Source organism: Protopterus annectens, chromosome 7.part0, assembly GCF_019279795.1.
Source record: "Protopterus annectens isolate FY-2018-M chromosome 7.part0, PAN1.0, whole genome shotgun sequence".
Classification (NCBI taxonomy): domain Eukaryota; kingdom Metazoa; phylum Chordata; order Ceratodontiformes; family Protopteridae; genus Protopterus; species Protopterus annectens.
This window is the reverse complement of record NC_056739.1, coordinates 484,609,500-484,637,407: the sequence shown is the minus strand read 5'-3', so window position 1 is coordinate 484,637,407 and position 27,908 is coordinate 484,609,500. Positions and strand designations below refer to the sequence as shown.

At 42.2% G+C, this 27,908-nt stretch overlaps 1 protein-coding gene across 1 annotated transcript in view; it reads left to right on the top strand.

Annotated features, from left to right (window-relative positions):
• The window catches only part of LOC122806553 (very-long-chain 3-oxoacyl-CoA reductase-like), a 529,905-nt gene that overhangs the window by 312,654 nt on the left and 189,343 nt on the right, over positions 1 to 27,908 (top strand). Inside the window, exons 8-9 of the mRNA XM_044077080.1 lie at positions 1,784 to 1,865; positions 2,859 to 2,924. Coding sequence (XP_043933015.1) covers positions 1,784 to 1,865; positions 2,859 to 2,924 — 148 coding nt within the window. The remainder of the gene's footprint in view (positions 1 to 1,783; positions 1,866 to 2,858; positions 2,925 to 27,908) is intronic.

Sequence of the window (27,908 nt, the reverse complement as noted above, 5' to 3'; positions counted from 1 at the left end):
CCATCCTAAGACTTGTATCAATTATAATAACATTGAAGTATATCACTGTACCTGAATTCAAACCTTATTGTAGCTGTCCACTTGCCTTCTGAGGGCTGTACACGTTTTCAGACTGATTATTTTTCATTGATTTCCTTAAAGATGCTGTTGCTGTCCTGAAGCCTTTAGCAAACTCTTGAGATATATTTAGACACAAATTCAGTAGTGCTGGTGGCAATTACAAGTCAAATGTTAGTAATACACAAAAAAATAATAGCCTATGCAAGTAGAGCATTGTTAAAACAGAAAAAAAGTGCAAACTATAATCTAGGCCTGTGACTGTTTTCACATATATTTATTCATAGTCTTACTTTTGTACCGTTTGTTGACAGTGTATCATATAAAATGTTACTTTGTGTGGCATTGTTGATGTTCCTCTTCCTGAAAGTATGATCTGATTAATTTGATTATAGATCTGTTAAACTTGTATTTATCTTAGTGTGTTGAGTTTTAAGAAAGAATCTTGTTGCTGTTGTGTTTTAACAAATATACTATGTCAAATGTAATTCTTCATACGTTTATCACTGTATTCTGAGGTATTTCTGAATGTGAGTTTAGATATTGTCTTTTGTACTCACCATGCAAAAAATGTCTGAGGAACTTCCATTTAGGAACGAAAACGCGGTGCGACTGTTAAGCGTTTGTGTTATTGCGTGTACCGATTGTTTCACCTTTTGCTTTAATAAAGTGGTTTTCTCACATTGGTGATTTCTGTGGTTCTCCTTCAGTGCCGGACCTTGTGTGGATATTTGTGAGAAATATTAGAATGAAGGGTAAGCAGGACTGTGAGTGACAGCTATTTGTTGCCGTAGCAGTAGACCTCCTCCTTTGGAAAACTGCCCAAGTGTTATGTATCTTTTCTTCATTGCTGCAAAGAAAGATAGTTGGGCTAATGCAGTTAGCTTAGCTACAGAAACACTGTACTTAAGATCATATTGTCCCATTATGATCCAGGCCTGTCCACTTTGCAGACATTGTAACAAAAAGATTGATATTTCAAAAGTTGTGACATAGCATCAGTGCATGGTTGTAGAAGGCAGCATGTAGTAACAAAAGGCCTGATAAAATCTGGACAAATAGGATTGCAACAGACATGTACTCTGTATATCCATAATTAAAACACCAGTGAGAAATAATTGAAAACGTTTGCAGTATTAAGGCAGAGATTTTTGTTGTACACCCAGTTCCATTTGTTCACAATCTGATTTGCCCACCCACTGAATGTTTAACTTGTATTTACTGTATATTGTACATGTATGTAATGTGGCCTGACTCTTGTACATATATACTTCTTGCAGTTTGATGCATTTCATTTTTAATCAATGTTTAACAGTCTTGGCGTACTAATGTCAAGCTGAGTTATTGCAGGTAGCCATAGGTATTACAGCATAGAAGAAATAGTTAATCACAACTACAGAACTGGGTAGTTCTGTATGGTTTTGTATCTAGATTAAGGCCTTGAACTGGCTAGGCCATGGCCTGTTTTGTGCAGCTAGCATTGTAGAGAAACCTTGTGAGTGCTGCAGACAGGAGAAAGTAACCAGCTAAATAGAACTGTGACCTCTTCAATGCGCGAGTTAGATTTACTTAGATCATTTACATTTCTAGTTAAAAAATGCCTTTCTGGTCTCTTAAGTCTCTCTAAAGTTCTTGTGGTTGGTTAATTCTTAGATTTTTTTTTAAGAATGGGCAACAAGAAATCTTGATTTTTTTTTTTTTATTTATTTTAATTTTTTTTCCACAGGAGGAAAGGTGTCATCATCAATTTGTCCTCTGCAGCAGCAAACCACCCAGTTGCCTTGATGACTATGTATTCTGCATCTAAGGTAAGGGGATGGGCAGCAACAGCAGGTGGGTATAAAAGAAAAAGTAATGGATGTCAGGAAGTTAAACCAAAGAAGTGCCATATATGCCAATGTATGTACTATATGTATGCCAGACCACGAAGCCTTGTATGCCAGTATCTGTCATATATGGCAGACCAAGGCCATCTATGCCAGTATGTGTCATGTATGCCAGACCAAGAAGCTGTCTGTGCCAATACATGTACTGTACAGCAGAGACTAACTTAGGTTTGGTGGTACATCATACATTTATGAATCTTCAACTCTTGGATTGTTACTGCAGCTGGCACTATAAGCCTTCAGTACTAAAGACAACTGTTTTAGAATTGGTTGGGGCAGGGAACATCATCAGCTAGCCTAGCTGCTGTTTGGCAGTATGCTTCTTCCCTGGTAACCAGACACATTCTTTTGACCCTCTCCCCAATTATCTAATGTAACCCTTCCAGCCCTGCAAAACTCCTGTAATAAAATATTGTAGTCCACTGAAAGACAGGTAAACAGTAAGCCAAAAGAAGCTGATCAAAAGTAATTTTGTGCATGACAAATACTGGTCATGATGTTTCCTGCAACGCAGGAGATGGTTACATGAATAAGGAGTGGCACCTCAGAAATGCTGAAAGAAAAGTTGCATCACAAAGGAGCCTACTGTAGTGAAAAGGAGTGCAAACATAGGGCAACATTTAACGAAGGCTGGGGGATGTCATTTTGGAGAATAAGATGAATGTAAAAAAGTGTTGTCTGTTGCAATTGCAGGTCATCGAGACATATTGCTGGGGCAAATGTGATGAAAAACATCACTTATGGGGGCCAGTGGGCTTAAGCATGGTGAAGACACTAAAGGATACCAGTGGTACATTGTGGTAGGGGGGGATTACTGCAGATCACTTGCTCATAAGTTGTGTTTCTAATCTATAACAACTCTCCACTAAAGTTCTGTCACTATATAACAATGTGCATTTCTTTTTACTGATTTAGGCATTTGTGGATTTCTTCTCGAGAAGCCTGAATGCAGAATATAAATCAAAAGGAATCCTTGTACAGGTGAGGCCACCAATGCACAGTGAAGTAATTTTGTGTGTGTGTCTGTGAAATTTTTAGAAACATTTTCCATACTTCTGTCTTGATACTGACAGCAAGCATCACTGTAGTAAATTGGCATTCCTAGATCCTATTAAGTCGTTCCATCCAATCTGACGTATGGGCCCTTGAAACTACTTGTCAGATAAGATTCAGCTACTTCAGCGTTCCAGCCTCAAGCCACCTCAGAACTTTTCCTCCCATAATGCATCTGTCCCCTAAATTATCTCATATCTCATTTGCCTGCTTTGCCAATGGTTGTGGATCTGTGCAGCCAAGTGCTTCATCTTATACTTTTGATTTTTTTTTTTTGTTAATAAGTTTGCAGTTTTTTTGGATGTTTCCGTTTTATTAATGTAGCCCTTACGACTATGTATAATCTGTTTCTTCTTGTGCTGTACACTACCTTTCTGTCACTGATTTAATCCAAGAAATACCTTCTCAGCCTCTGCACCTCCTAACGGATATCAGCCAACCTTCAGAAGTCTATCCGATACCTCTTCAGACCATCATGTTCACAGGGTGCAAATTGGACAATAAAATACAATGAAACCGTGACCATAAAACTTTAATATTCCAAAGCTGGTGCCTCAGCTCAAACGGCCTTCATTGGAGTACAGAATTAAGCACACCATGTCATCTTATATACATCATTATTAAAACAAGCTAATAACATAATTATATTAAAACGTTCCAATTACAAGCCACATTCATTCCTTCTGGATTTAAAGTACCAAACTTTAATATAAAAAGGGCTTCCTTATATAGAAGCTTCTTTTTCACATCCATACATTTATCTTTTTTCTCTACTTTTTCAAAAATAGTTCCTTGCAGACCTGCAGGATCTCCATTATGACTTTCTAAAAAGTGTTGGGCTATGGGGCTTTCTATTTTTTTATTTTTAATATCTCTTATGTGCTCTTGCAGCCACAGTTTAAAAGCCCTTTTGCTTTCTCCTATATAAACCTGCCACATGGGCATTTTAAGAGCATAAACAGTACATTCTGTAGTACAACTAAACTTATCCAGTACTTTAAATCTACGGCCATTTATTACATTACAAGTGCAGGCAATATGTTTACACGAAATACACTTTCCACATGCATATGTTCCTTTAAATCTGGGGGAATTATTTATATTCTGACTTGGAACTATGAATTTACTATGCACTATTCTGTCCTTTATATTTCTCCCTCTTTTAAATGAAAAAAAAAATGGATATTTACCAAGCTCTGAAAAATTCCTTAAACTTGAAAAGAACATTCCAATGCTGCTTAATAACTGTAGTAACTTTTTCACTTATCAAATCATAAGTTGTAACCATATAAGTCTGTTTTTCGTCCCTCATATTTTTCACTCCACCCTTCTTTCACTGTAAATATATGGTTGTTTCCCTTTTATAACCTTATCTAATGCATTTTAACTTCCCTTTCTTCATAACCCCTTCTTATAAACATGTTAACTGTTTTTTCAAATTCCTTTTCCAAATTATCTTTTTTGTTGCTTAATCGTTTAACTCTCATGAGCTCTCCATACGGGAGGGACCTCATGAGGTGGTTTGGGTGGAAACTAGTTCCATGCAAAAAGGAATTATCATCATTAAATTTCCTATGTATTGTTGTCTGTGTTTCCACACCATCAGTCTCCTTTAGAATGACATCCAAAACAATCACTTGACCACCACAGGCTGATACATCACATTCTAAGCCAAATGTATTTAAGTTTAATTCAGCTACAAATTTGTTCACTTCATACCCATTCTGACAAAGGATTTGTCTATAATATCGAAGAACATTTTACCTGAAAAAAACTATTTGTATATACGTGCTCTTGTTCAAACAAACCCATCATAACATTAGCATACATGGGGGCAAAAGAAGCCCCCATGGCCATACCTTGTTTTTGATGGTATATTGTCCTACTGAATTCAAAAAAGTTATTTTTCAAACAGAATTCAAGTAGTTCTATAATATACATAGCTACTAGCGTATTACCTAATACAAATTCTAATGCTTCAATCCCATCACTATGTCTATAACCAAACAGTACATGTTCTTTACCCATTTTATGTCCAATATTTTCTACAAAAAATCAAATGCGTCTTTAATGTATGAAATCTGTTTCTGCCCATGTGGCAGGTTTTATATAGGAGAAAGCAAAAGGGTTTTTAATTTACAGCTGCAAGAGCACATAAGAGATATTAAAAATAGAAAGCCCTATAGCCCAACACTTTTTAGAATGTCATAATGGAGATCCTGCAGGTCTGCAAGGAACTATCTTAGAAAAAGTAGAGAAAAAGATAAATGTATGGATGTGAAAAAGTAACTTCTGCACAAGGAATGAATGTGGCTTGTAATTGGAAAGTTTTAATATAATTAATTGTTATTAGCTTAATTGTTTTAATGATGTATATAAGATGAAATGGTGCGCTTAGTTTTGTACTCCATTGAAGGCTGTTTGAGCCGAGGTGCCAGAGTTGGAATATTAAAGTTTTATGGTCTCTGTTTCGTTGTATTTTATTATCAGATACAGTTCTTTTGTTGTATTTTCATGCAAATTGGACAATACCTGATGCATAATCTCTCTCTCTGTCTTCCACAAGAAAGAATTATTTCCTTGAGAGCAACAGTATAGTCTTTTCTTCTCAATCTCACCCTTCTGCAGCTGTGGTCTTGATAGCATTGGGTTTCATGAACTACTCTATTCTAATGGTTAGCTTTGCTCAGCTTTAAGTAAGAACCCTATATTAACTGTAAAAAGCTCAGTGATGTCGTCTGCATCCTCTGTCCAAGACCATCCTCATCACAGAATCTGGCGGAAAACACCTCTGGTGTCTGCAGGTAAACCTTTTGGTAACTCCCACCCTGATTGCTTCAGTGACCATGGACACATCCTCATGGGTGTGTTTGTTGACTGAGAGGGTTAGTCCATGGTCAATCAGACTCTGATGCCACCGTTCACATTAAATGTGCTGGAGCGGAGGGTGGTCCTCCTTGTGTTGCAGCAGCTTCAGGACCTTCTTCCCTAGCCTGTGATCTCCATCAAGATTTACTGTTGCCCATTCTTAAAAAAAAAAAAAAAAAAAAACAAATCCAAGAATTAACCAACCACAAGAACATTAAAGAGACTTAGAGATCAGAAAGCATTTTTTAACTAGAAATGTAAATGATCTAAGTAAATCTAACTCCGACATTGAAGAGGTCACAGTTCTATTCAGCTGGTTACTTTCTCCTATCTGCACCACTCGTTACAAGGTTTCTCTACAATGCTAGCTGCACAAAACAGGCCATGGCCTAGTCGGTTCAAGGCCTTAATCTACATACAAAACCATACAGAACTACCCAGTTCTGTAGTTGTGATAACTATTTCCTCTATGCTGTAATACCCATGGCTACCTGCAGTAACTCACCTTGACAGTAGCGCCAAGACTGTTAAAAAATTGATTACGATACAGACAATATGACTGTATTTTGGTACATACACAAGCAGGAAAGAACCAGATTGCATCCTTTTTGTCCATAAGCAGTGAGTGTATGACGAGTGATGTCCTCAGACGGCTTCCTTGTCACAAACATCCCCAGGGTTTCCAGCTGTCTAGTGGACAGGCTCAGCAGCTTTGTCTCCTCATGCCTCATGAATGGTCTGTCAATCTGTTGGTGGCCAGACAGATATTTTATTGCTGAGGCTTCCCTTGCTGTGATCTCTTCACCTCTGTCCAGAGCACCAAATGCACTGGTTCTTTGCCTTAATTTCCCTTCTGGGACAGTTGCCAAGGGATGCACGGTCTTAGCAATGGCCTGTTTGGCTGCTTTACACCTTCTCACCTCTTCCATTAATAACAAGGCTCATTGAGAAAGCAATAACGTGCAAGGAAACTGTCATTCTTGTGGTCTCATTCTTTCCCACACAAATCTGGTTCCCTCTTATGAAACCTTATCTTGTGAAATTCCCTTGGCTACTGGATCCTATTCCAGATCTAGTCACAAACCTTACCTGAACATCCTGAATTTAAAACTAAACTCTTAGTTTTTCCAATTCCGATGATGGCTAGAGGTCATCATCTCACTGAAGAGGTAGCCAGAGTTCTTAACAGCTTCCCAGAAGGATTCCACTCTCATGATCTATCAAAGTAAATAGAAATATTTAGCTCTCTGGACAGATAACTAAAACACTGATCCTTTTAGTGCATTGGTATTGGACATTACCTGATTTCTACAGTCTCTTTTTCAGATGGATTCCAGTTTTTCCACTGTCAGGGTGCTGTTAATGGCTGTTTCTAGCTTTCTTGTTGAATTCAAAGACCGTTCTCGAACCTTAAATAAGTTATGCAGGGCTTTCCTGAAAGGAGTCTTCCTATTCAGACTTCCTATTAAAAGGTCCTGTACATCTTTGGGATTTGAATTTGGTTTTGGAAGCTCTACCTGAAGCCCCATTTGAGCTGGTTCCACTACTCAGCTGAAATTCCTCTCTTGGAAGTTATTTTTGGTAGCCATCACATTAGCCAGGGGAATATCTGAGCTGCAGACTTTATAGTCTTCCTCTCCTTACATCATTTTTCACAAAGATATTGTGTCTCTTAAGATGAATCCTTCCTTTGTCCAAGAGTAGCTGGTGAGACCGATTTGTCCCAACCTCTTCATCTACCTGTTTTCTTCCCAAATTACTCTGACAAGGACAAATACATTTTCTATACCCTGAATGTGCATAGACCATTACATTTTTACCTTCGCAGAACCAAACCTTTTAAAAAATATGCCTAGTTCTTTATTTCCTTTGCTACTCATAAGTTGGGGCAAAAGGTTTCCAAATTGTTCCTTTCTTAGTAATTGTCTGATTGTATCACATGTACTTGTACTAACCAGAGAAAGACTCTATCAAGTACAGTGAAGGCACGCTCCACTATGCCGTGGGTACTTTGTGGCCTTCTTTAGATCTTCTTTGATTAACAATATTTGTGATGCTGCTATTTGGTCCACCGTGTATACCTTTGCCATTTCAAGTTGGACTGACTCTCCAGAGTCCAGGCTTCCTTTAGGTCTACCATTCTAAAAGGTCTCCTGTCATGAGTCCACCTAGGAAGGTTTGTAGCTGGGAATTTTGACCCATATGTCAGACTGGATGGACTGAATGAAAAGGGTATGATAGAAACTTTCATTCATGTCTGTCACAACAACCCTCCTACCGTCCGACCATCCTTCTCCTGTAAGACCTAAAGCATTGTCTTTTTCTTTCAGGACTTGAGTCCCTCTCTGTTTTTCATTCTTCGTTCTCAGGTGTCATGTGAGATCTCAGGCAGTTTAGGGAAGAAGTGCATTATGGAAGGGAAATTTCTGAAGAGAGTCAAAGCTTGGAGCACTGACGTTACCTGGTCTGATCTAACAGGTGTCAGTGAGAACTCGTATGTTGTATTGGCTAGATATGAATGAAAGGATGTTTGATCTGATATTGTCCACTTCATTTCATTAACCTGTGGGTTACATTTCCGATGCTCGGAAACGACCAGCCACCTTCTTCCAGCTCAGGACTCCTGACTTGAGCTCCTCCTCCCTACCCATAATGCCCCACTCCCCCAGAGTTCCTCAAATCTCTTTTACCTCTCTTTGAGTGTGCATAGAGTTCCTCACTCTTGAGCTTCTCCTGAGAACTGTAAGGTTTGTGCTGCTTTTTTTTTCCTACCTTTTTTTTGTCCTTTTACCTAACTCTCTGACTTTCTTTTTCTAGCCCTCGCATTCCTATCTGTCAGGTCGTTTCTTTTTAAAAAAAAATTCTCCTTTCTGCTTTCTTTCTTCCCCCTTCTCGGCCCTTATGCCTGATCAAAAACCTTTACAGTTTAAAAAGTGCACATCCTCTGGGTGGAAAATTCCTCTCTCCGAAGCCCACAGGGGCGTGCATATATTGCTTTGGGCATAAACATTTAGTTGCCCCTTGCAACATTTGTAAGGCTATTCATCCTCTGGCTGTGGTGGATAGGAGGAGCAAACTGAGTTCAAAAGGTTTGTTAACTCCACCTCGGGGATGCCTTCTATGTAAGGGGCTGAACCACTTTCTAAAAAGCCCAGGGAGTCCCAGGAGTCCAGGAGACCTTCTCCCATGTGATCTTCCTCCGAACTGCCCAGGAAGAAGGCAAAGTTTTCAGAAATGATTTGCTCGGCTCTGAGTTTGTTTGCCACTGCCTCTCCTCCGCCCTGTTCACCCTCTGCTTCTCCGGGGCCAAACGGTGCTCACACAGCATCAGCTCCTACAGTTTCAGTCCCGGGGTCAACTCTGCCTGCATATGCAAGGAGGTTTCCATCTCATTCCCCTCGGAGATCCTCCACACCCCCATCCACCACTTTTTCTGGGTCTTCCCAGAGTCTGACCTCCAAGGATGTCAGTAAGCTCATGAGGCAATTTCTTGAAAGACAGATCCAGATGGGGCTTGTGTATGCTCCATCTGCATCTGGATCCATGAGGGTTTCCCCATTCCAACCCATAATTCCTTCTCTATTTCGACCTTTGGTTCTGGAGTTGTCTGTTCTGTAAGGTCTCTGTGCCGAGGTGTCAGAGCCAATAGAGATTTCCTCTTCACGTCCGACTTTCTACTCAACCTGCTGGGTTCCATCCCCCAGTTCTGAGCATGTCTCAGAGTCGTAGCATTGAGGTCTGTTCCAGGGGTGACCTCTACTCCGAAGCTTTCAGAGCAGTCTCTTCCCGTCAGTGCCTTGGCCTTCAACAGCTGAGCTCTAACTTCACCTCAGAGCAGGAGGCCCATACTCTTTGGGAGTTGTCTGCCCCAATGATCTCGGCCCTGGTGGGACAGCTCCAGGTGGTTTGGAGTCCTTCTGCATTTGAGGTCGTGGAGAAAGTTCTCCCCATTCCTAGGAGATTCTCCGCACTTATCTGTACGGAACCTCCCCCTCGTACTGGACTTTTCTGAGGTCTCTGAACTGCCATGTGAACAGCCACTCCCGGAAAGCCTCCACACTCTTCCCTTAGTGGATTCCCAGGCTTCTTCTGACACCTCCCCGTAGCATCCTTCCAAGGAGGTCCCAAGGAAGAGATTGTGTAAAAGGAGGCATGTGGATTCCCATACGGAATTTCTCACTACGGATACTGATTTCGAGAAGTACATAACTTTCATTTTATATTTTTGAGTGTAATCATCACAGCTTGAGACAAGTGGGATGAATTTAGGCTTCCTCTGCATGCTGTTTTCTGGATGATTCCTGCAAAGCCTTGGAGGAGCTTGCAGAATTAACCTTGGCAGAAGGTCTGGCTAGATGGAGTCATTCTCATTTTAAGTACCTTAGCAAAGTCTGTAAAGGCAGTACAGTGGAGTCTGTTACAAATACTGGACTTTTTATATTCTCTTCTGTGAATATGGTGTGTATACACGTCTGCTGGTTTCTGCTATAAGTGTATCCCTGATAATTAGCATCTGTTAACTGCATTTTCTGTAGTACTGTTTTTAAGGAGGAACTTATGTAACTGCATTTTCTGTAGTACTGTTTTTAAGGAGGAGCTTGCGCCCCAGTTAACTTATGTTATGTTCTTATGGTGGTATCATAACCTTTCAAATAGCAGTTTAAATGTTCTGTATTTGTTTATTATACTATTAAATGAAGATTTAATCCATTAATGTGAAGTCCTGTTGTCCAGATGCATTTGCCTGAAAATTCATTTGATAGAAATTGCCCTTCACTGAAGTCACAAGTAGCTGAACTTACAGCACTGTACAGGAGAAGGAACAAGCAAATTGCCTTATTACACAGAGAGAGAGAGAATGTCCTGGTGAAGACTGGAGAAACCACTGTCCGTGCCTTCTGGGGAGAGGCAGGAATGCTTTAAGGGGATAACCTTCACAAAAGCAAAGGGATTGCCTCTGGTTAAGCCCACTGTCAACCCACCCCCAGCACTTTGCCCTTTGTCAAGTACATTTGAGTGCAATCTAATCATCAAATATATTTGTAATTCTTAATGTATATTATTTAATGTCTGGTCACGTATATTACATAATACCTGTTTTTGTGAGCCTCCTCTGAAAGGGGGATTTAACTAAACCCATTCAGACAAACCTGGTAAATGAAAGCAAAGTAAAAATAAAATGCATGCAAGGGGAATAGGTTACAAGCAAAAAAAAAAAAAAAAACACCTTTGTTGGTCGTCTAAATGACGGCCTCTTATGACCAATTCTTGTCCCAGTGATGGTGAACAAATGTGCCCATTTGTTGGGAGAGGCTGATGATCAGCAGGGCCAAAAAATTATGCAACTAGTATAATATGTCTTATGCTGGGGACAGAATGGTGTGGCATTCTGAAAAAAATCAAGTGTAATTTTTTTTTTTAACTCTTTCTTTTTGTTATGATTATGCCCTTATCTTGAAAAGTTGGCTTTTTATCATAAAGTAGGTAGTTTTTACTTCATTTACTTTCCTGGACCTATACTTATTAAGTTTAGTTTCTTTTTACTGTTGGCTGACCAACTGTCCAATAACTTCCTGATTTTTTTGTGATCTAACCCTGGTTCCAGTGATGTAGTAGAGTGGAGAAACAGTTTGCACTGTGTTGGCCTGTTTTCTGTAGTCTGCAGCAGATTTTATTGCAAGGTAGCCAGAATGCAGTGCAATCAGTTACTCAGTCGGACAATAAATAAATAAACAGAGCTATAGTCAAGTGAAATAAAGCAAAAGTTAGATGAAATGGATAAGATCCTTAGTAAGGTGTATAGTATAGTGCTTGGCATACAGTGTACTAAAATCCACAAATCATTATCTACCAATGGATTAGTTGACTATGTCTGGATCACCTCAGTGATGGATCTACCTTACAATGATGTCGTCGTATGTTCTACCGGTTACTGTTTTTGTCAAACATCACTTTGTTCAACAAACACTAGGGGTGGAAGAAATTGTCAAACGTTCATTGTCAAAGTGCCATTTCTTCAAAAGTGGTGCATGGTGATTGGAGGGGGGTTAATGTGCATGTGTGTGTTTGGGTGTTCAGGTAAGGGTAAGTTGGGGGTAATGGTGGTGTGTATTTGTATGTGACTGTGTTTGTTTTAGGTTTTGGGTCAGGGTTTAGGTAATGGGTTAGATCTTACGTTTATAGGGTGTGTTGGTGCATGTGTGTATGCATGAGTTTACTTGTGTAGTGGAAGTGTTATGGGAAGGGATTTTTATGGTACGGTGGGGGTTGATTTGGGTTGAGGGCAGGGTAAGGGTTACCATGCACTGCTGAGGTGTTGCCTCCTTGCTCCCATCAGTACTGCATGCCAAGCCTACTCTGCCCCAACCGTAACCCCACACCATACTTTAAAAACTCTTCCCATAGCACTGCCACTATTCAGACATATTAGGAGGCTAGTGTTATGGGGCATTTTAGTGTAAACGTCAGAAAAAGAATTTGTTTTCATTTTTTGATGTTTTACTTGTTCAATGTTTGTCATTTGGTGTTATATATGTTCAATCTTATTTTCATCTGAACGTTTTGTTCGACATTAAGGTACTTCAGAAGACTGATAAACCAAAAGACTGAACCACAAAAGACTAAAAATTCAAAATACTGAACACATTTTTAATGCAGAGGACAAGCCCCCTAGCACCTTTCGTGGGGGGGGGTGCTGGCCCCCCACATCCCCTGCTAACTATATATAAACTTCAAGATCGCACAACAGTGAAGAAGTGGCAAATTCCATCATTCAGTATTTTGAATTTTCATTTTTTGGGTTTTTCAACCTTCTTAAGTAGACCTATTCGATCATACATAACAAAATCATTATACCGCAAGGAATTAATACTGGAAAAAAAAACATTTGGCATAATTTGCACGTCTGAAAATGAAGACTCAGTAAAGTGATCATTCCATAATAGACAGTTGTTTACTACAGTGTGGCGTTGTTGTTAGACTGTATGCCATGTATAGTAAACTTCACTATTCATTTATCTGTAGTGTACTCGTTGTCCTAAAAGCGATCAATCCACTGGTAGACAATGATTTATTAGTTTCACATCTGTTTTACTATACAACATGCCAAGCACTCTACACCTTTTTAAGGATCTTGTCCTGTTCCATCTTACTCTTGCTACCTTTCACTTGAATATACCTGTGTATTTTTATCGATTTGTCTGACTGAGTAACTGATTGTGCTGTGCTACATCCTGGTTACTTTGTAATAAAATCTGCTGCAGACTGCAGAAAATGTGCCATAGCAGTGCAAGCTGTTTCTCCGCCTACTACAATATCAGATGGCGGGGTGTGATGACGAGAAATCAGGAAGTCATTAGACAGGTAGTCAGCATACAGTAAACAGAATCATCCGTTTATTAAACTTATTAAGTATAGGCCCACTAAAGTAACTGAAGTAAAAACTACACGTTTTATAATACAAAATCAAACTTTACGAGAAGAAGGCACAATAAAAACAAAAACATGTTTAAAAAAAAAACTTTGCACTTTAGTCACTGGGCTAGTGATTCAGAACAAAAAGTTGCTTTTCCCCCATTTCTTCACTCACTTGTACTCTACTCATTACTTCAGTATCTTTGTGCCAACAGTTTTGGAGGCACTTTGCAATTATTCCATTTTTTTTTTTTTTTTTTTTTTTTTTTTTTGGCATGTCCATTTTCCTGATAAGAATTAACACAGTATTCAGTGATGAAGATGAGCCATAATTCACCAGATCTGATCAGTATTAGAGTAATGTTGTATTATTTTTAAATACTGACTGGGTTGACAGACTTATCTTACAAGATCCTGTTATCAGCCTTAAACTGTGACCTAGCCTGTAAATGTGTACATCTAAACTGCTGTGTTATAGGCACAGCTGCATGTTTTTGGGTCTGAGATTTAACCTTGCTCCTCAAAGAATTCTGTCATCACTGCTGCTGTAACCTTAAATGTGTGGGTTATATTTAGCACAGGATACAGCACCCGGCCCTCTTCCAAAGTTCAAGGGTGCCTTTCATTTGCCCAAACCATTAGTTAGTTCAAGCTGAGCTGACTGAAAAGGGATTTGGATGCAAAGTCCCTCTTGAGCTTTTCTGCCACTGAAGAGAACTCTCTCGTGGGTTTTCAAGGATTTGTGGTTGACTAACTCTTGTCATTTGCTGGGTAGATAAGTTCTCTTTGGGGAAAAAACGTCCTGTTTGCTTTTTATGACAGAAACAGAACTTTTGTGCAAAAATATAAATGTTAAGCTAGGAAAAAGTTTTTATTCATCGTCCTATGACTTTTAGTTACTTTTAAACAGGAGCATTGCTTTTTACTTTTGCAGACAAAAATTATTTACACTAATTCCTGACTAATACTGATGTAAGGGTTGTCTTATTTTACTTTTGAGGGCTGAGGTCAGTATTTAAAGTGCTTTATACGGTGTTTTTTGATGGAAAATTTAACTTTTTTATTGCTTAGTTTTACTGACTGCTGCTGCCAGTCTGCCCCGAGAGTCTGTCATGGTTTTCAGCTTAACCATGGAACAACCTACTGGTTCCTCGAAAAAGAATAAAATTAATAAACGGCCTTTGCCACCACAGCAGGCTACTTAAGTGCCTCAGCCACAGATGGGTGACTGTTGTGGCCATATCTGATTTCTCAGATCATTTGTTTTCTCCTGGCTTCCTACAGTAACTATGTACTATGGGTTAAACACATCACCTACGCTGTTGGAGTGACCTTGGTGGGCAAGTGAGAATCTCTCTTGTCGATCCTAGTAAAAGAAGCAGGGAATTCCCTTCTGCCTAGCCAGACTTTTCTTTTCCTGGCAAAAGTGGGTCTGCTTTTTCAGAAATTCTTGTCAAAAAGAAGCAAAAACTCGGATCTGTATCTTCTTATATCTGTCACTGTGGACAGGAGTGATTTATTGGGCTTGGCACACGGTTTAGTTCAGGTTCTTGACCCTTCCAGTTTAGTTGTTTCTAAAAAGAAAAAGGGATTCTTCACTTTCTGAAAGTTTTTGAACCACAGAATGATTGTGAAAGGACAGGTTCTGTTTTGGTTTCTCAAGTTATTGATTCAGACTCCGAGAAGTCTTTTGACAGTCCATTTGAAGAATTATCTTTCTCTGAAACTGTTTCCAGAATGAATCCGTTGTTTTAGTTGGAACCTAAAGTTATTCCACCATCATTGAAGAAGTATTATGACTTAGTACAGCTCGATTTTCCAGAACCTTCTCCAATCCTTCCTGCTCTTCAAGCATTGGAGGATGTTTATGTCACAACCTGTAACTTGCCTGAAGTCCAACCTGCTGCCCCCAAGAAAGCAGGTAGAATATATAATATTCCTCAGTCTCATGTATGTTTTTTTTACATTCATTCCTGATCAGACCTAACAGCTATTGTTCTAGCGAACCCAGCTGCTGCTAAACATCTGGTTCATACCAGTCCCTCCACTCCTGACGGGAATGGGAAAGCTTTAGATTTGGGGGGGGGGGATACATTTTTCTGCAACATTTTTTTTTTAATTTTCAACTGACAAGCTCATATGTTAATGTTTGCCTCTTTTGACAACGTGTGGAATATTATGGCATCTGTTCCCTTTCCCTTAGGGGGAAAAACCTTTTGTGTGGCCTTAACTACTTCTGTGTCTCAAGTGGCTGCCCACTGTTTGAAATGTACTTAGGATTCTGCTGATGCCACTTCATGGCTGCTACTGCTGGAACTTTGATGAAGACATTTGCTTGGTTATATACTCAAAACCTTACAGAAATTGTCAAAGCTGAAATTTTGAATACTCTGTTGGATAGAGCTAGTCTCTGGACCATCTGCTGCAGAGGTCCAAGTGTGATGAGAGAGGTAAGTTGATTCAGAGAATTTCTCAGATATTTCATCCATATTTTTCCAAGTTTCCCAGGTGGGCTTAATGCAACTGAAACCACATTTTTCAACAGCAAAATAAACACAGCAAGTTGCTGGCAAGCAAACATTTAAAAAGCAGTGGCAAGGAGCTTCCAGAAAGAAAAGAGGACCCCCCCCCAGAACAAAGTATAATCTAATAAGTTTGAATGACTATCTAAAAACCTCCTCCCCTTCTGACTTTGGTAACCCCCCCTTTTTTTAAACACCTTTATTGAATTATCACTTGTGAAAATGGTAAACTTGCAATTATATAAAAGTAATTAAACCACATTAACAAGTTATTACAGACATCATATATATATTATGTATCCTATAATCTAGGCATTATTACAAAAATTATGTAATTCTTGCCTTCTATTAAACTGCATTCCTCCTCCAAAACATTTTTCTGCATGTATTGTTCCCGCAATTTCCATTTTTCTGTGTAATTTATTCCTTACCCTTTCTAAAGATCCAACCTTTTACTCTTTATCTCTGTTCGAGTATTCACTACTTCAGGTACAGTTTGTTGTGTTTTTTTGGCAGCCACCAGAACTAAACTTAAGGCCTTACTATGTCTAGGCAATTCAGACCATATCCCACCAATTCAGACCATACCCCAGTTCAAAAAATAATTTCCTTAGTTGCCATCATTTGTTCGCTCAGTATTTCTACCAGAGTACTCTGTATGGAATTTTTTAAAGTCTACCAACTCATTACAGTATGTTCACAGTTGCCCCCCCCATCACATATCTAACATTTGATCTGAAGTTGTTAATCTTCTTCCTATTCATCACTGATGGGTTCTGTTCCGAGCCCTCTGAATAGAGTCGGCCTTATACCAAGCTTGCGTGCACCAAAAAACTCTCGAGTTAAGCTGTTAACCACAGTGCCCTTCACTCGGTTACCTCAGATCTCGTTTGCCGCACAGCCATATAGCAGCGTTTCACCAAGCTCTCCAGCCAAGTGATTTATCTTTATAAATTTACAAGTTTTTGTCGAATTTTTTCTTGTTAGTTGCTTGTTCTTTGATATCTTTGTACACTCAGCTCTACCCACAGGTATCCCTTTTGTACCATTGTAGGTATTGGCCTTTCTACACTTGTAGTATTCCATTACCATTGTTGGTATTTCATCTTTCTTCACTTTCCTCACTCTTTATTTTTTGTGTGAGTGTTCGCTATTATGTCTGAGAAGAAGGGGAACTGTGGGGTTTAAACACTGCTGCTCTTGCAGTGGTAAACTTCCGAATAGTGACCTTCATGAAGAGTGTGTGTACTGTTTGGGGGTTCCGCATTTGTCGGCGAAACCTCCATGTGATATTTGTGCCAGCTTCAGTCAACTGACGCTGAATGAGCATTGTAATAGATCCTAAAGGGCCTGCTTTCTTCACCTTTTTCGGAGGCTATTTCTGCGACAGAGGTCTCATCCTCTCCTTCTGTGGACAAGAAACATCCTCGCTCAGATCCCCCTTCACCGGCTGGTGACAGAGGTAAAAGCCAGAAGCACAAGGCCCAAAAGTCTTCCTCCGAGCACCGTACTGCCTCCTCTGTTCCATCTACCTCTGCTTCGAGTTCGGCTCCAGTGAAGCATACAGAGGTCGCCTCATCGGCGCCTGCCCCGACGACTATGGCACCATCTACTACCTCGGTTCCGATCAGTATGTCTCCCTCTATTTCAGCACCGACGTCGCCCATCTCCATTCCGATGTCTGTTCCAACAAAAACCAGAGTCGTTCTTGACCTCCACCCCTGTTGTGACCTCAGCTCCGAGCCCGTTCTCGGCTCCAACCATCCATTTGTTACCTGTTTCTAAGCTGGAATTGTCGGTGCCGTTTTGTGATGCTCCACGGACCCAGTACTCGTCATCTGTGAACCCGTTTGTCGAACAAGCCTGCAGCCCCTTTTTGGACCGGCCTGATTTCCCACTCAGGGGCATCGGTAAGATCCACCAGGAGCCTTTCAGAATTGGATGTGGTGCACATTTTTGACCAGATGCTGACCTTCAGGGGAATTTCAAATTTGCCTAGACCCCGTCCCACTCCAGGCTTTGGGTCTATTACACCGGCTACCCCTGCATACTCTCATCCCTTGGATCACTTTGTTCCAAGGCTCATATACCCAATGTTTTTGAGAGGACACCCTTCCTTGGCGCTGACAACGACAGTGTCTGAGGCCCCTTTGGGCATCGGTTCTGTCGGAACCCACCCTTCCTCATTCTCATGCTTGGGGGTGCAACCTCCAGTTCCGGTCACATTTCCGACTGTGTTGTCGGTCCCGGCTTCGGGTCAGAGGGTGACTACCTCCCCGAGTTTGCTTGAGGCTCCATCCCTGGGGGCAGACCATGTGGAGCGGGATGCGACTCCAGTTCCGATTTTGTGTTCTTCGGTTCTGGGCTTCCACTCCTCTTCAGGCAGGCTCGCTTTCCGGGTGATGGAGAGGGTGCTTGCTTCTAGCAGTCCCCCTACATTGGTCATCTCTCCAGTTCCTTCTGAGCCGCAGCTGTCAAAGGCCACACCCCCGCAGGACTCCGAGAGCACAAGGCCTAGGAAACCCCCTATCCAGGGTATTTTCCTTTGAGTCTTTTTCGGATGCTCCCACCGAAGAAGCCCCTTGGAAATGGGCGTGTAAGAGGAAGCACATGGACTCCCCAGAGGAGTCCCTCACGGAAGATGCGGACTACGATGATGGGGAAGGATCCCAGCGGTCAACCCCTATGTCTCCTTTGGAGACATCCTGGAAATCTTGAAACAGGGGTGACTGGAAGCCCTCCAATCCTTCCTCGGGGAAATCCGTATTCCTGCGGGCCTTTCGCTCTCTGCCCTCTACTTCTTGGGTGACCCCCCCCCCCCCCCGCCGATGAGTTGGTTAAGCTCCCCAGGAGATCAGACAAGGTACTCTCCCCTCCAGAGGATCAACCCTATTGGTCTAGAGGTTTGCCAGTAGATGCTATGGTGGTGGTGGCAGCCACGAAAAAGGACCTTGTGGAAGAGAGTCCTGCTGTCCACTCGCCCAACAGAGAGTCCCGGGCAGTGGACAGGTTAGGGAAGCAAGCTTTTGCGTCAGCAACCTTTGCAGTCAGGTCTCTGAACTTTTTGGCACATTTTACGAGGCTCTACAGATCTATCTCGAAACTCGGGACCCTCGCAGGCCAAGTTTCGGATGGAGCACGTGATAAAGTTGCTTCCCAACTTGCCACCTTAGAGTCAGTATCCAGCTCGTCCATGAGGTTGCTGTCCCATGCAACCGAAGGAGCGGCTAGAGCTGCAGGTGCAGGCGTAGTCAGACACCATGCCTGGATGTGCATTTGTGACCTCGCGGACTCCAAGTCTTACTTTTTAAATGTCCCTATCGAACCATCAGCTCTGTTCGGTGCTAAGGTCAAGGATACATTAGCCAGGTGCGAGCAGGACAGGAAGACCTTGTCTGCCGTGGGCCTACACTTTTCCAAACCTCAGCGTTCCTTCTCCAGGAGCCAGAGGAGTGGGAAGATGTGTCCCAAGAGGTCTCAAGGTCCTTTCTATGACACACGTGGTGAGGACTCCCCCAGAGACAGAGGGGGTTCCAGTAATGGAAGATGCTCGTTTCGGGACAGAGATGTTCCCCGGATCCAGGGTTCTAGAGATTCCTTCTCGGGTAGACTGTATCAGCGCTCCTGAGGCGCTGCCTGATTGCTTTCTTCTGGAAGCTGTCAGCGTGCGTTTTTCTCTGCACCAAGCTGCCTGGCTCTCTATTACTAACGATCAGTGGGTGCAGAGAATCATTACCAGAGGCTACCACATTCCTCTAATGTCTTATCTAAGACCTCTGAAATCCCTTCCCAATGTTCCAACCAGTCAAAGGGAGGAGGCAGCTTCCGAAATATGAAAGCCATGTCAAAAACGAGCCATCCGACAGGTCCCCCCAGACCAGTGCAGATTAGGGTTCTACTCAAGATTCCTTTTGGTGCCAAAGAAGACAGGGGACTGGAGGCCCATTCTGGATCTCCACCAACTAAACAAATTGGTAGTTCAAACCAAGTTCCGCATGGTTATGATTCAATCCATCCTTCCCTTTCTGCGGGAGGATGTGTGGATGTGCTCATTACATCTCCGGGATGCGTATTACCATGTCAAGATGGACAAGCGCTCCAGAAACCTCCTTCGCTTCTGGTTGGGAGACAATCACTACCAATTCAGAGCCCTGTCTTTCGGTCTCTCGATGGCCCCCAGAGTGTTCACGAAATGCCTAGCAGTGGTAACAGCTCATCTGAGACTTCAGGGATTCCAGGTGTTTCCGTACCTAGACTGTTGGCTACTCTCTGCCCCCACTGAGCATCTACTGGTAAGGGCCCTCCTCTACACCCTAGTTCTAGCGGAATCACTGGGCATCACCATACACTGGGAGAAATCCAGCCTTCAGCCTTCACAACAATTGGAATTCATAGGGGCAATATTCAACACCCAGTCATGTCAGATCTCTCTTCCTCTTAACAGGCTTCAGAGATTTAAGGGCACAAGTTCAAGTGATACTCTGTCAAAGAAAGGTGTCTGCAAGGGAAGTTCTCCAGGCTCTGGGGTCTATGGCTGCAGCCATCCCTATTGTGCTCCTAGCCAGATTGCATATGAGATTACTGCACTGGCTCCTTCAGGCCCAGTGGATACCCAATCTTCACCTCCTGAGCTCACAGATTCTCATCACCAACACTTGCAAACAAGATCTCCTCTGGTAGACGAGTACAGACGAAAATCTTTGGTGTCGCCCCTTCCAGGCTCCCCAGCCCAGCGCCACGGTTACCACGGACGCTTCCCTGATGGGGTGGGGGGCCACTTCCATGGAAAGTCAGTCCAAGGCAAGTGGTCCAATATAGAGATCAACTTGCATATCAATGTCCTGGAGTTGAGCGGTGCTATTGGCATTGCAAGCTTTCCATCCGCTCCTTCTGTCCGGAACGATTGCTTTACAGTTGGACATGTCCGTGGCCTGGTACATAAACAGGGAGGGACCAACTCCTACTCCCTATGTCGCGAAGCCATGAGAATCTGGCTGTGGGCAATAGCTTCCAACTGCTTTCTGATCGCAACGCATATCCCGGGGAGCTCCAACGTGTTTGCGGACAGGCTAAGCAGATGCATCCTCCGTCCGCATGAGTGGTCTCTCAATCCGAGTGTGGCGGCAGAAATTTTCAGCCGTTGGGGCCAGCCATGCTGCGACCTTTTTGCCTCCCCCTCAAGCACAAAATGCAGCAGCTACTTTGACCTCTTTCCCCCTCACGGGGAATCACCAAGAGACACTTTGATTCACGACGGGTCTCCTTTATGCTTATCCTCAGATTCCTTTGATCCCCTTGTTCTAAGGAAAGCTATTCGGTTGAGAAGCAAAGTGATCCTCATTGCCCCGTTCTGGCCTCAAGTATGGTTTCCCTTCCTCCGACCTTATCTGCTACAACCTCCTTGGATCCTAGACACTCGTCAGGACCTTGTATCTCACCCGCAAGGGCTGACTCCCCCGAATCTGTCCACTCTCAAGCTGACAGCTTGATTTCTCCACTTCCGTTAGTTGACAGGCAGGAAACCCTCTCTTCACCTGTACGTGATATTATCTTGGCCCCTCATAAACCATCCACCAGGAAACTTTACAGGGACAAATGGAAAAGATTCTTTATTTGGTCACATAATCAGAAGTTAGATCCGTTTTTAGCCCCCTTAACCACTATTCTTCATTACCTGACTGAACTGTTCAACAAAGGGGCCTCGGCTTCCACCATTTGAGTCCATGTAGCAGCTGTTTCCAACTTCCGTAATGGGTCAGATGATTCCCGCTTATTTTCTCTTGCCTTTGCAAAACTTTCCTCAAGGGTATTTTCCACAGCAGGCTTCCCATCAGGCAGCCGGTGGAGGCATGGAATCTCTCCTGGGTTCTGCAGTCTTTCTCTGCCCCCTTTTGAGCCTGCTGCGACCTGGGATCTAAAATTCCTGTCATGGAAATCCTTATTTCTGGTGGCTGTAACCTCAGTCAGATGAATTTCTAGCATTATGTATCAAGAGCCTTTACCTGATCTTTCATAAGGACAGAGTATCAACATTGTACTAACCCATCCTTTCTCCCCAAAGTGGTTTCTGACTTTTCAATTAACCAATCCATTGAGCTCCCTGTATTCTTCCCAAATTATTCAAACAAGGGAGAATACTGTCTACATTCCTTGGATGTTTATAGACAATTACGTTTCTATCTGGACAGAACTAAATCCTTTCGCAAGTCGGACCAGCTTTTCATTTCCTTTGAGTCTTAGAATGGGAGGTGCAGTATCAAAAGTTACTTTGTCTAAATGGCTCAGGGATTGCATTGCCTTCTCATATTCGCGTACGGATGGACCTAAGTCTGGCCAAATCAAAGCTCACTCAACTAGGCTATTGCAGCATCGGTTGCCTTCCACTCTAGGGCCTCTATGGATGACATTTGTGCAGCTGCCATTTGGGCTAAGCCCCATACCTTTATCAAGCATTACAAATTAGATCTGATCTCCAGGGGAAAAGTGGCCTTTGGTTCAATGGTTCTCAGGAATGTTCTTCCATAAGGGCCACCCAGGTTCTCCAAGTAGCTGGGGACTCTGTCCCATCAGTGATGAATAGGAAGAAGATTAACAACTTCAGATAAAGAAGTTATGTCTTACCATAAAGTTCCATCTGAGTTGCTGATCTTCCAGTCATCACACGCTCCCACTGACCCCCTCCAAAGGTTCCTGTCGGATCTTCTGGATCTTTGTGGTGTCTTAGGGTTTCTGCGCAGAGATGGCCTCTGACTTGTTATTTCTTCTATATGTTGCATACAAACTCGATCTTAGATAACTGAGTGAAGGGCATTGTGGGTAACAGCTTAGCTCAAGAGTTTTTTGGTACACACAAGCTTGGTATAAGGCCAACTCTGTTCCGAGGGCTCGGAACTGAACCCATCGGTGATGACTGGAAGAAGATCAACAACTCTGATGGAACCTTATGGTAAGACATAACTTCTTTATATCTACCTATGGAAAAATTCTTTGGAGTCTGCTTGGGGTATAAAAGCATCTTTGCAAACACTTCCAGGCAGAAGTCATAAATGTTCAAGACTTTGCATGTTTGGAAACCGTGCATATGTTCTCCCATTGTTCTTGTGAATTGCATATCTGTTACGTCTTCTCAATCATTTTTGACCTCTTCTGATCGAGTCCTATAATTATCGTGCATTATTTTATATGATCTACTAATTATTCCTTTTTAACAGCATCTTCTGTTGTAGAGTCAATTAAAAACTCAACAAGTGCAGGTCTTTCATTTAGGATTCCCCTATCCCTTTCTCTTTGTCAGTACTTTGATATCTATCCCTGATAGGGAAGGCAGTCCCTAGCCTGCAATCCAAATGTCATCTATTACCTTTCCTTCTCTAATTATTTGTTCTCAATACCTTGGTTGCATTTACAGATTCTTCCAATAAATTCCAGCCCCCTTTGGTCTATTCTCTATACCCCTAATTTCAGTCATCTCTATTAGTAGAATCTCCCTTTTCCATTCCCGTTTTGGCTAAGTTCTTGACGTTCTTTATTCTGCTTTATGAATATAGTATTCTGTATGACTGTTAATTCTCTTTAAGTATCTGCATCCAAAATCCCACTCTTTATTTATTGAATTATCCTCTGCTTCATCATCCCTTTCCACTTTGAATTGTAGCTTTCTGCGTGTGTTATGTATACGAGCCTTAAGTATGTAGCTCTCAAATATCCCTTCAGATTTGGTAATCCTGTAATCTTTGTTCTTTTGGTTGGATCATCTTATCCCACTTGACTCTTCCAAATAAAATCCTTCAAGTATTAATGTCCACAAGTTCTCCTGCGGTTTGTAAAAATTTGCCTGACCTGTGTATATAACTAAATAAACGAAAAACATTCACTGTTTTTATCTTACTTTGTGTATCCATAGCAAAGAGCTTCCAACTTCTCAGTTTTTACGTTATCTTTTCTTTAGTCTCTTCCCACATATCCTTAGCTGCCATAACCAAATTCTTTTTAATCCTTACTCCCGAATACTTCATTTTATCCTTTCCCCATAAATTTGGGTATTGCTGGACCAATTCATGTCTAGGTACATAGTTTAGAGCTGTAACCGTTGTTTTATCTTCATTAATTTTATAACCCGAAAAAACCCAGAATTGTCTCAGAAAATTCTACAACACTGAGATTTCCTTTGCTGGTTCCATTGTGTAAAAAATATCATTTGCAGATAAAGCAAACCTTTCTTGAACACCATACCAGTTATGTCCTTGAATTGTTGAGTCCCTTATTTTCTTTGCCAGTGGATCTAAATTTAGCACATCATAACAAAGAGGAAAGAGGACAACCCCTGCCTGGTTCCTCTGTTCAGACACAGCTTATCAGAGAGGATCCCTCCCACTTTGACTTTTGCCTCTGATCCCTTGAATATCCTTCTGATTGCATTTCCTGATGCAATATTAAAGTTAAATAATTCCACTGCCCTACTCATAAAATCCCAGCTTACTATGCCGTAGGCTTTCTCTGCATTAAGACCGATAAAAACAGCTGCAGTAGTATTTTCTTACATTGTGCTTCCTTCTGGATCATCATTGTTCTATTAATGTCATATGTTTGTCTCCACTCCACAAAACCACATTGTCCATATCTATCAATTTTGGCATTACCTTTGCCATTCTTTTAGCTGTTATAGTCATAAACACATTGCTATCATGGTATAGAATTGAAGTGGACCTGTATGAAGCTGGATCAGATGCGTCTTTACTGTCTTTAGGTATTAAGTCACCAAAGTTTTTTTTTTCCAGGACATTGGTGGCTCCCTTCCTTTTAAAATGCTGTTAAAACTTTCTAAATCTTTCACTTTCTTTCCTCCTATCTCCCAAACTTCCTTGGAGTACAATCTAATACTGGACACTTTCCTGTAGAGTGGTTATACATCACTATTTTTATCTCATCTCCTCCTGTCTTGACTGTTAGTTGTTGAGCCTCATCTTCCTCTAACCTTGGCATATTTAAGTCTTCCTTAAATATTTCCATTTGTGTTTTTCTTAATTTCCCCACTTCTCTGCTTTATACAAATTTTCATAAAATTTCCAAAATATCTCTAATGCCTCTACAGGATCACTGGATGTTCTTCGTGTTTCACTGTTGCAGTCATCACATTTGGGTTATCCCTGCCAGGGTAGCCCTCGGACGGCCCAAGTACCAGAGACTGAGTATTTCCACAAGTAAGGCCCGATGCCATCACGTCAGTCTTTCTTGCCGTGGAACCTAAAGCAGAAGCTGTTCGCATGAGTACCGGTCGGTCGTAACCTGTGTTTTCATCTACAGAATTGAAGTTGAAGTCCTCTAAAGCTAAGTACCCTGTTGGGGATCCTTTTTTCTTGCAATAACAGATGGTTAATAATTGTCCCGCCTGTGGAAAGAAAATACCACACCGAGACTTCATTCCTACTGTGTCCCTTGTTTAGGCCCAGACCACGATGTCCCCTGTTGTCGCTTCTGTGCTTTAACTCCAGAACTATCCATCATCGGGCCCTTGTTGTAGCCAGATATTTTCCTGTACAGTCCTCTAACTCCGATATGGCTTCCGTAATCCATCTGACAGCAGATCTTCCAGAAAAATGTAAAGATAAAGACAGAGACAGACGACGCTTCCGTTAAGCTAGTCATCAGTTCTCCAGTCCTCATTGAGGTGCTTTACAGCCCCTGATAGCCCCTTCTGTGGATTCGCAGGCCGCTACCGAGACCCTTTCAGAATCCGGTATGCGTTAAAACTCTTCGACTAAGGATCCTGCTGTCATCTCTACCTTGGATTGGTCTGGAGCTGATGAGCAGGCACCAGCTTCTGAGGAAGTCCTTTGCACTACCTATTCTCGACAAAAACTGATGTCTTCTTTCGCGACTACCGATCTTTCAAAAACAACCAAGTTTCTTGGGCCCAAGGTACGAACCACACCCAAGAAACCTACAATCTACTCAAGCACCTGCTTCATTGCCTCAGTCTCAAATGCTGAAAATGGCGGAAGACCTTATCATGCTGATCAGGGGAAGCCAAGCTACCCCCCTCCAAAAGGAAAAGGGATATATTCCCTGTAGTTCTGTCTGAACAAGAGTCCTATGAATCTGATGCATCTGAATATGAAGACATGCAACCCTTCTGTACTTATGAGGACTCTGAAGCGGAGGATTCAGTTCCTTCAGCCTCTTCCCCCAGAGGATTTTTCCTTTGGGGAAACCCTGCATACCTTAAGGGAGCATTTCCAATGGGAGAGTCAAGACTACCTTTAGTCTAAAAAGAGACTTGTGGAATTCCTAGATCTTCCACAGCACCGACCCTTGGCCATCCCCCCAGTCCTGGATGTTGCGGAGGGTGTTTTCCTGGAATCCAGCTTGACTCCTGACACCCTTCCCTCCTGCACCCAGAAAACCAGACAGGTACCACGGAGTCCCTGACTCACACTTTTTTCCCTAAGAATCCTACTGCTGACCCTGAGGTAATTTCTCAAGGGCCTAAAGGAATTAAAGCAACCTCTGCTAAGAATCCCACCCCCTCAGATTTCGATTCCGAAGCACTGGACAGGTGGGGTAAAAAAGGGGTCTATATCAGCATATCGAATGCTGAAAATGTCGAATGCAATTTCATCGAACTGAAATGTTCGAAATCTCAAAAGAGTGAACTGACGGAACATCGATTCCTTCCCAGGGAAAGAAATCTTTGTTCCATGAAAAAAAAAAAAATTAATACTTTAAACACTGACAGAAGTGGGGGGCTTTGCCCCCCACACCCCCCTACTTAAATATACCAACTCCAAGACAGCACCACAGTGGAGGAAATAGCAAACTCCAATGACGGCTCACTGATTTCTTTCCCCTGGGAAAGAAATTGATGTTCCATCAGTTCGCTCTTCCGAGATTTTGAACATTTCAGTTCGATGAAATCAAATTGGGCGTTTTCAACATTCGAAATGCTGATAGGAACCCTAAAAAAGTATACACTTCAGCTACTCTTGCTATCAGGGCACTAAATTATCAGTTCTATATGCTGTAATTTCAGCAACGTTCCCTGGAACTCCTTAAACAAAAGATGTCTTCCTTTCCTGCTTGGGCAGAATCTAAAGAATTACAAGAGTGAATGCATTCTGCAAGTCAAGTAACTAAACACACCTTGCGCTGTGGTTTTGATGCCCTAGAAGCTTCTTGCAGGGCAGCAGTCACTGGTTCTGTCATTAGAAGGCATGCATGGCTTAAGGAACAGCCCTTGCCAGACCATGTCAAATCTAAATTGTTGGATGCCCCCTTGAACAAAGGTATTTGGGACTAAGGCAGAAGAGGTCTGAAAAAGATGGAAGAAAAAGCAAAATCTATGCAAACAGTTAAGGATTTCTTGCAGGTCAAGCCACCTAGATTCAGCAGGCATTGTCCCGCTAAACACTGGTCCTTTTCTGCTTCCAGAAAAGCAGTCCAGCCTAGACCCTGGGGAAGTGGACCCCCCCCCCCCCCCGACAGCAACCACAGGGAATGCAGAGATCTAAGCATTGTGCTACCTCAAATTCAAAACCAGGGAGTTCTAAGCCACCCCTTGTGGTAAGAACTCACAATGACTCACCTCCACCACCTCCTCCCTCTGCCCACCTTCACTTACCCCTAGGAGGAAACCTCCTTTCACACAAGCACCTGGGCCACCATTACCAGTGACCGCTGGGTTCTGAGCATAGTGTCTCAGAGATACAAATTTACCTTCCACACCCCTCCAACCCCTAAAGGGTTCCCAGATCTACAACTAAACCAGTGAGCAGAGGTGCAAAAGCAAATCCTTTCCCTGCCCTCTGAGTCAGTAGAGCACATTCCTGCAAAACAGATTGGCCAAGGTTTCTATTCCGGACTTTTCCTGGTGTCCAGAAAAAAGGGCACCTGGCACCCTATCCTCAACCTATCCATTCTAAACACCTTCCTGGTGATTCCAAAATTCAAAATACTCACTCTCCAGCAGCTACTACCCATGCTCTCCAAGGATGCTTGGCTAGCCACCCCAGATCTAAAAGAGGCCTACCTCCACATTTCTATCAGGGAATCATGCAGGAAATACCTCCATTTCAGGGCAGGATCTCAGCACTTGCAGTTCTCTGCCCTTCCC